Genomic DNA, 9,718 nt, shown 5'->3' with positions numbered 1-9,718 from the left:
CTTTAACCTGTCAGACAAATCTTCAAATTAACCCTTTGTAACCATACCATTTTTATGTGTTTTCTTTTATTTTTACACAATACATTAAAATTTTAAAATAATTGTATTAAATGATTGTAATATTGAAAACAAAAAAACATTTTTAAATTAAAAAAAAAATAAGCCTTAATCTACGTGGTGATAATGCATAAAATTTTCTAAAGAACTGATTAGACATTGAGATTATAATTAAAATTTATATAACATTATATTTAAGGATAAATGGGCATATGGAATCATTTCTCAATGGCATCTGGGCTGTCGATACTATAAGCCTGGAATATACAAGGTATAAACCAACATATAGCCTATATGAGACCCTGTGATAAAGGTACATTTTCTATGCGGAACACTGTAGGGTTAATTATTGCGGGTTGGCAGGGCCTTTACGGTCAGGCTGTAATATTCGGTAGCAAATAATGGCAATTATATACTGAATAACTAGTAATTTACGTTGGGGCTATTTTTCCCATCCTGGCAGCCGGTATATAAATCCCTGGAGATATCAAACATTCACCACCAGTGTTTGAGTAAAGTTTCTGTCATAGACTGTTCCAAAGCGTGTACACCCCTTCTCCACGCTATATGAAAACTCTTCCTTCACCCTCCCCTTCAAATTTAACTATAAGGCAGGCCAGATAGGCCGCGCAAACTTCACTGCAGAGCACACTCTGGTTCTCCTTGCGTGTTGCGGCTCCTCGTCGAACTTTTGCCGCTGCAGTCCCCCCCTGCCACCTATGAAGCCTTGGAGTAAAAAGCTTGCCAACCCCCCTCCATCATTTTGATTCACTTCCCTGGTAGTCAGACTCCTTCCCAAAAGTGAGGAGCGAGAGAGAGAGAGAGAGAAGAGAGAGAGAGAGGGGAAACTGGGGGAAAGGAAGAAATCCTTTCTGTTCTAGAATAAGGCTCTCTGTGCGACAGCAAGCACTCCTCGCCTCTGCAGAGCTTCATAAGTTTTGGAGTTTGTGTCAGTGGTGGTCAGCATCTTCGCGCACAGCCAACTTTTTTTTTTTTTTTTTTTTTTTTGTTAAAGAGAGAAAAGCATTTCCGTTTAAAAAAAAGCAAAACTGTTGCGCCATTTACGCCGAATGCGTGGTGTACGGATGGTAACAAGTTCTGACGCCCATCGCGAACCTCTCCTGAATCTCACACACCGAAGTTTGGAGACACGTAGCCTGTGAGACTTCCAGGGGTTCATGTTACTGGAAAAATGAAGCCTGTCCCCTCTATCAGAGGGAAAACAAGATTCTGTCCGAAGGAATTCCCACGAAGCAGGTACTATACACTTTGGGAAACCCGAGCCGAGCTTCAGTTTTGTGCTAAAAAAGGTTCAATTTGGAGAGGTACTCCCCCCACACACACACTCATCCGAGCAGCCTGGGCCGTCCTAATTTGCTTACACAGCCTGAATGTCAAATAATTCAGATTTACCAAATTGTTGAGCGCTCGGTGGATCCATCTAATATCTGTTGTCGCAGTTTATTTGCAGCCCGCAGCGTCTTGTGTGTGTGTGTGTGTGAGTTTTTGTTTTTGTCTCTCTGTGATGTCATAAGAATCACCGCTTGTGTACTGAGATCAGCTGCACGCGCCAGCCGCTGTGAAGAGGCACGCGCCTCTCTGTTATGAATAGCGTGATTTGCGGTCCGCGAGCCTCTCGAGCGCTGCCAATTCGTCTGAGAAGAATTGGATTTTAATTACAGCCATTAAAAATCAAATTTGCAATTCTTTGGGTGACCCGTTGCCTTTTTCTGATTGACAGTTGAAATTGACACTCCGGGTCCCTCTTATCCACAGCGTTTCAAACTATTTGTAATTACAGGTAGTTTTTCCCCCCTCCACTCTCGTGTCCTGGATTGCGAAGAAAATACTATTATTCTGAGAGGCATGGGTTAAGGGGAAGGGAAAAATCAATCCAAATTGAAATAGCTTCATTAAAATGTGCCTTTTGTTGCGGGGGCCCCCTTTTAACAGTTTTAACCGGGGTTTATTGTCAGGACTACTTTATATAGGAGTAGCCCTCAAGAGCTGTCTGCAAATGTCTCCCGAGGGTTTCTCAGCTGAGGGTGAGACGGGGAAAGTGATGAAGACTTTACTGAACGTTGTCTTATAGGTGATCTCTACCGAGCATCAGAGTACACCGGGAGCCTCGCGCTGCAGTGTGGACTCTAAACACGCGCCAATGGTGAGAGCTTTATTGACTATTTATGCTTTTAACGAAACAAAAAAAAACATGTCTGGATCATTCAGTGAGCCTATTTGCGCCGCAGTGGACCGCTTTTGGTCCCGTGCGGCTCCAGTGCATGCGGGACATATAGACAGGATTTATGCACATAAATATAAGATTTTTTTTTTTTTTTAAATATATATATATATATTTGTTGAATATATGCGCGCGTCATGAAAACATGGCGACATCTGCAAAAGTGGCAGTGTGCGGATGAGGATTATTCTGTGTTACTGAGCTGTGTTGATGTCCTCTTGCAGTCTCACTCGGACGGAGAATCCCAGCGGTCCAACATGGAGCGGGACGACACTCGCTCGTCCCCCAGCACCCCGTCCACCCCCTCCGTGTGCTCGCCGATCTCCACCACCAGCTCGGTGCCGTCCACCGGGAAGAACATGTGCGCCAGCTGCGGTCAGGAGATCGTGGACAGATACTTGCTGAAGGTGAGAGGCCGACCGTGTAGCTTCCACTAAAACAGGCTGAAATTGCTAGTCTGGCCACTGGGACTAGAAATTATTTTCTTCTGGAGGCGTCTTGTTTATTTGTTTACTGCCTTTTTTTTTTTACGCCGGCGTTTGCAACAAATAGCTTGTCTACAACAGCAGCCGAAACAAAGTGAAGTGAAGCAGGGTGCCATGTTGACCCCGGTCCTCTTTCGGGGTTGGATATTTGCTGGGTTTGTGGATTCAACTGAAGGCCTGGACTGAACTTTAGGCGTCCTCACTGTTGTATTTATTCTATGAAAATAAAAAAAACAGGCAGAGATGAAACTACAAAACTAAAGAGGGACGAAATATGTCACCCACATCTGTGTATACTTATGATATCGAATAAATGTAGGCTAGAAACACGCCTGCAGATTATAATACACGTATAACTCCTTTAATAATTAGTTGTATGGAGATATAACATAAAGAACAGACTGTATCTGCGCCGTAAAATGTTCGGCAACAAAAACAGACGGTGTTAAGGAGACCGCAGACACAACAGGGCTGTTTTGGTCTTTTGACTCTTTTCACTGTCAACACACAGCCATGTCTTGTCGCGTGCGCTCGCGTGCTTCCATCCCAGGCAGCCTTTAGTCGCGCGCACATGGGTGTGTTAGTCAGGAAGTGTGAAGATCATTAGTCCATTATCTGATTCTGGTTTGATCTCAGTCCGACAACACGTTCACTTCATTGCTAAAAAAAACACTAAATATTATGAGCGTTGTTTTATTTAAATATTTAATTAGAGGTAAAGTAAATATTTAGGCTATAGTGTTTTTTAAAATTTAAATTTTAAATTTTAAATGAAACTAATAAGACTGAATATATTTTATTTTTGTTGTTATGTGGAAGTCCAGGCCTGTTAGAATATTATCTGAAGCTGGAGCTTCTCTGTAATAATCTTTAAAATCATTTTTTAGACAACTGACACGAAAAAACACAACGTGATTTTTTTTTTGTCATTTTCAAACAATAAATAAATAAATAAATAACATGATAATATACGTTCTTGTAATACATTAAACTCTGTTGTGTACAGCACTTTCTGAATCTTTATTATTTTTATAGAAAATAATTAGCCCTCTTGTGTAAAATATTTCTCACTTCATGATACTGTAAATAAATTAATCTCTACAGATGTGATGTTAGATAGATTATTCTTTGGTAGATGAAATTGTCATCAATCATTTTTACATTCAAATCTATAAACATTATTAAGTTCATTGAGCAGGATAATGGTCATAAGCTTCATTTTAACAATTCTAAAATCAACAGAGCAGTGTGAGGTGATTTTGTGATCATAATGAATTAATTAATGCATGTGAAATATTTTGAAAATGGGCACCGAAATGAAAATACTATCCGAAACGGATGTAAATCATTTCAACAGCCACATATTACAGATTTGTCCCTTTTTGTTTCTTGTTTTTACGCCTGGTAATTGTGTGTGTTTTTTCCCCGTTTTGCTAAAAGATAGACTGAATCTAAACGATGCTTTAGGGTTCGATACTTCTCAATATAAATTCATTTGAGTAGTAATATTAGTCGTTACCCTTTCATATAAGCCAATGATCAATTATTAAGTCCATTTAGTAATATTAGACTTAAGTATAAAATAGTTTTGCTATATCAGAAAACTCATGAAAGCACGACCGATCTAGAAAAACATAGGTAGGCAACCCAGACTCACTAAATGATATTAAAATGATACCATCGTATATAAATGACAATGCTTCCTTCTCCCTTCTCCTTATTAAGCTTCACTGTTAGATGTGGAAATTATATGGAAATATTTTTGTGTTGGCATGAGGCAATACTACCTTAAATTATTATTACACCGATTGAGGGACACACACACACTATCCCTGCCCCTGCTTATCAGTGTGTGTGTGTGTGTGATGTTGTCTCTTCGCAGGTGAACAACCTGATCTGGCACGTGCGCTGTCTGGAGTGTTCCGTCTGCAGGACGTCGCTACGTCAGCACAGCAGCTGCTACATCAAAAACAAAGAGATCTTCTGTAAAATGGATTATTTCAGGTAGGGTAAGTTTATGACCATGTTTTCAAAATAACATGTCTACTCTGTTAGCATCTCCCTCCCTCTCCCTCTCTCTCTCTCTCTCACACACACACACACACACACTCCCTTTGAGAGGGATGCGGGTTGCCTCATGTGTTATTGAAAGACCTTTTCAAAAACTCTCAAAGTGTGTAACAAAATAAAAGTCTTTAACTGCAGTGCGCAGCTGAAAGATCCCCCGGGTTGTTATGGCTATCCAAAACACAACATTTCCAGTAGCTAGAAAAAGAAAAACCGAATATCTGGACTACCAGAATGCATGTTGGGAAAGCGTGTGCCTTTATCTAACAAAACCAACCTTAAATGGCAGTATTGTAGTTTTTGGACGTTATATACAGGCTATGCTTTTTCGGGGTTGATGTTTTTGACCACGTTTCACCACTCAGATCGTATCAGATTGTGAGTGGCGCTTTGCAATAACATTGGATTATATAAGTGATTAATTTCCCGTGGACCGTGTCGGACCAGATTGGACCTGTTTTTATTCGACCACAACATTATAGGCCAGCATCTTCGCATTTTTTTGTTGTTGTAAATAAACCTTACACACACACACACACACACACACACACAGCAGTTATCTTTAAGCTCGCGGTGGCTGTCGTCGGGAGAGGGGCACGTGAAACGAGCGGAAACCGCCGGAAATGTCCGTTTGAGTGTGTAGCTGTCTGAGTGTAGTCGGTCCCAATAGGCGGACAAAGTGCTCACATAACTCACAACTCACATAAGAAAGAGAAAAATGCCTAAACTCTATCATATCCTATTTCTACTGGACATCGATGACCTAGTGCGAATCAAAAATATGAACTACTATTGTCAATTAGAGTGAAAAGGGATAAAAACAGGTATTATTATTATTATTATTATTATTATTATCAATTAATTGCGGAAAAAATGTCCTGTAATTAAAGCTATATTCTAATAATAAAACATATCACATCATTGTTATTAATATAATTTATTTCTATCTATCTAGATTTTAGATGACAATTTTCTTATTTTCACGCAACATTGAAAGACACTAGGCTGAATAAACAAATAAAGATAGTGATGCAGAGATTAATTGTAATTCAGTGTTGAATTTAGCTTATTTACATTCATTCAGCACACTGTCTTTAATGTATCAGAGGAGGAAAAACTGATTTTTTCACTGTGTGTGTGTGTGGTATCTGAGGTTAAATGGGGTTCACACATTGACAGCATATATGAGGGTTCACACCAGCAACAACACAATAGTAAAATTCTGTGCTGTAGCCTGAAGCTGGTGAGCTTTATGTTGAATGGACACACATGCATGCCTGTGCACGTCAGTCTGTACGTGTGTGCATGTGCGAGTGCTTGGACCTGTGAGTGATCTTTGGTGTTTGTCTGATTGAAACCTGACACCAAGCCACCGCTCTGAGGTTTATAATCACCAGCAATTAGTTGTCCTCCACCCCAGACCCTCAGGCCTCCAGACCAGCAATTAGACCGCCCCAAGTGCCTGGTCAGCATGTTTCTGATCTGAATGTGTCTCCTATATCCAAACTAAAAACACACACACACACACACTGAGACAGATATGTGCACACTTACACATAGACGCACACCTAAATATGAAAACATGAATATGAAACACTTACATGCATAAAATAGCAAGAATGCACTGTACACATTGCCTCCTTTTACAACTCAAACGAACGTACACATACTGACACACACTTGCACGCCGACACAGCCACACACACATAAACATACACTGAGATCTCTGTTTGTTTATGCATGTCCAGCAGCTGCCAATCATTTAGCTCATTTTTTCACAAAATGGAGATTTTTGTGTTTTCTCTGCCACATCATAATAATATTTTATCTGACCCGTCTCCATTAAATTCTCCTTCACCATTCACCCCTCTCGCTCTCAAACATGCAGAGTGGTTTTAAAATATTTCAGGGCATTAGAAAATGGTAATGAGCAGTACAGCTGTAGTTGTCACTGGGTCACATATTATTATATGCTCATCAGAGAAATCCTACACTGTAATTATATGAAATACAAAAAGCGTGGCTGAATATAGAAGCAATAAATGTGTTCACACTAATTATTGACCCACGAGGATAAGGATTACAAGTATTACCATGAATTTCTAAAGGACTACTGTATATTAAAGACGCACTACATGCACAGCTAATTCGAGGTAGCCTGTGAGCCACAGCTAGCCATAGCTAAAGCTAATTTATGCCCACTTTCATACCTGTTTCCTGTACCTGAAAAATCTATTTGTTATACCACATAAATAATGCATTACCTAAATGGAAAAAAACACTAGATATAGTAAATTAGTGCAGTGATTATAATCTAAGCCTCTGACTTTAGTTAAACTACATTTAGCCTAAATCACATATTTAAATCTGTAGATAGATAGATAGATAGTTTATTAAGAATGATGTTCCAGCTCATAAAATCAAGCATTATTTAAATCTGTTAGTACTAAATGAACTAAGTAAATAGAAATAGATAAGATAAATAGATAATAGAATGACTGAACTAGAATAAGACCGATGAAAATAGAGCTAGATGTTAGAAGATTCGATCCCATGAGTATACATACATGATAAGACACTTAACTAACTGTAAGATTATGGACCTTTGATTGTAGATTTGTTTAAATGGCTAAGATTAGAGCTATAGCAGTCATATTTTGTTGAGACACAAGGTCGTTATCCTAATAGTTAATGGTTTGACCAGATGTTCCACAATCATGCATATTATTTTCGTCTTTTCCCAACTCCGCAGGTACCTGCGTCGTTACTGCTCTCTGCGTTTCGTAAGGCAGTATGAGACCATGATAAATTTGCACCATTGCTTTTCGTAAAACAAATTGTTTGATGACGCAATTATACTTTGGCTTTTTTAACAAATAGACGTCTTTTATCCATGTCAAAACAAACCACCAATCCATCAATGATTGATAATTATGAATTGTATGTCTTCAAAAGGTTCAGAAAGAGCCTGAACTATTATGACAAAGATAGAAACACAGCTATTTCTCACTCTAAACAAGCAAAATAGATAAATAAATTACTTATGGAGTTGATAGTCTGCAGAGGGTCAAAACTGTTGATCTAGACGCTCTGTCTGATAAACTTAATACCTTAAGTTCTCCGGCATGGTAGGTCAACCAACCTGGAAAAAGCGATACTAACCTTTTTCTTAGTTTAGAATAAACTTGGATGTATCATGTGAGAGCTTTTCTGCATGGCTGGAGTCTGTACGATGAATATAATTCTGTAACAAATAGCTAAACCTACCAATATCTGTGGTTTAGGCCAGATTTGCAATACTAGCCTAACCCACACCACGGATCCACTGAGCGCTTCCTGGCTGCTTCATAACCTCTTGTGATTGAGTAATATTTACCTCATCGTTCAGCTCTTCATCCTGGCCTTTGGACTGACAGTTGCTTTAATTGGGCTAATAGCAGGGAAATCAGACTGGGTTTCCCTCCTTATACGTGTCGTGGTAAGTGTGCTATCGGGGGGAGGAAGGTGAGTGTGGTGGTATGGTCTCAAGCATGGCGGCGCGCGGTGGCGGCTGTGGTGCAGGACAGGTCTCACTTGTGCTCTCAATCATCATACCCATTGTCAGCCCAGGGCTTGCCCCTCACACACACACACACACGCAAACCATTGCTTTATCAGCCTCCTCCCCTGAACCCCCTCGCCTCCCCACAACCCTCCCTTGCCTCGCTCCGTAGAAACATCATCCTCGTCCGTGAGCTGCAGGCCACACAGGAAGTTGCATTGCTGCACTAATCAGGGGCACCCTGGGATACTGACAGTGTAACCAGAGTCTGTGTTTGTAGGGAACTTTGTGGGTGAGGTGTGTGTGCATGTGTATGTGTCTCTTTATGTGTGTGTGTGTGTGTGTGTGTGTGTGTGTGTGTGTGTGAGTGAGAGAGAGAGAGTATTGTAACAATAATTATTCATCAACCCACCTCTGGTTAGCTGATTAGGTCTCCATAGCAACAAAGACAAGTACAGAGTGATTTGAGTTTTTATTAAGAACTGAATGAATTCAAATTATAATAAGACATCTGTCACACAATGCTACACATTTAAATAAAGACTGCTCAGTCAAAGCATTGAAATAGATGATTCATTTTGTAAAGCAGATTGGTTATTAGAAAGAAAACTGCCTATGTTCACAGTTACTGCAGCCTCAAAGAACAGAGAATACAAATGTTAAGGTTTCTTCTGTGCAAGGTTAACATGTTAAAGCCTGATAATGTATCAAATCTGTTAAAAGAAGTTGTCTGTAAAGTATTTGATTCCCTCTAACACGAAGCTTGCGTCTTAAAACCGCACAGTCAAGCAAGAAATCTCTTAGGACAAATCTAATAGAGATTAGAGTATTCTCATAGCACATCAGAAATAATCCAAAAAATGTGTACCTCCTCAAGCCCCTCTTTCAGCGGCAGGTGAATTACTGGAAAAAAAATGTAAAGAGAAGATGAAAGAAGGGGAGCAAATAGGAGAGGAAATGAGGAAAGAGCAAATAAGATAAAGGGAGGAAAGAAACAGGAGACAAGGAGTGAAAGGTAGAGAGGAGAGTGGAAGTAAAGTAAAGACGAGAGGAGGAAAGATGTACTGTGAGGAGATGTGAGGGCAAGATGAAGGATGAGAAGAATGGAATGAGAAAAGAAGATTTAGGGAAGTGAAAAGAGGAATTGAGAAAAAAGAGGAGATGAAATGAGAGTAAACCTGAAGAGTAGATGAAAAAGGAGTACATGAGGAGATGAGATAAGAGGAGAGGAGGAAAGGGGGTAGGAGGAAAGGCGAGGAACAAAAAGAGCAAATGAAGGGTGGAGGAGAGGAGAGGAGAGGAGAGGCTAAAGCACTTTACTCTTTT

At 39.9% G+C, this 9,718-nt stretch overlaps 1 protein-coding gene across 1 annotated transcript; it reads left to right on the top strand.

Annotated features, from left to right (window-relative positions):
- Positions 1–1,263: 1,263 nt before the first annotated feature.
- LOC118332190 (LIM/homeobox protein Lhx6-like) lies at positions 1,264–4,845 on the top strand. The gene is made up of 4 exons (XM_035667350.1): positions 1,264–1,314; positions 2,150–2,221; positions 2,524–2,706; positions 4,667–4,845. The coding sequence occupies exons 2-4, from the start codon at positions 2,219–2,221 to the stop codon at positions 4,790–4,792; spliced, it is 312 nt and encodes a 103-aa protein (XP_035523243.1). The 5' UTR covers positions 1,264–1,314; positions 2,150–2,218; the 3' UTR covers positions 4,793–4,845.
- Positions 4,846–9,718: the final 4,873 nt, after the last annotated feature.

The sequence above is a fragment of the Morone saxatilis genome, unplaced genomic scaffold (assembly GCF_004916995.1).
Source record: "Morone saxatilis isolate NCDOM2014 unplaced genomic scaffold, NCSU_SB_2.0 Contig21, whole genome shotgun sequence".
Taxonomy (NCBI): domain Eukaryota; kingdom Metazoa; phylum Chordata; class Actinopteri; family Moronidae; genus Morone; species Morone saxatilis.
This window is presented reverse-complemented; position numbering and strand designations above follow the sequence as displayed.

What these genes read in the sequence shown, in the direction of transcription:
- LOC118332190 (XM_035667350.1), top strand. An exon ending in TGGACAGATACTTGCTGAAG is followed by an intron (nt 2,707 to 4,666) that starts GTGAGAGGCCGA and finishes GTCTCTTCGCAG; the next exon opens with GTGAACAACCTGATCTGGCA.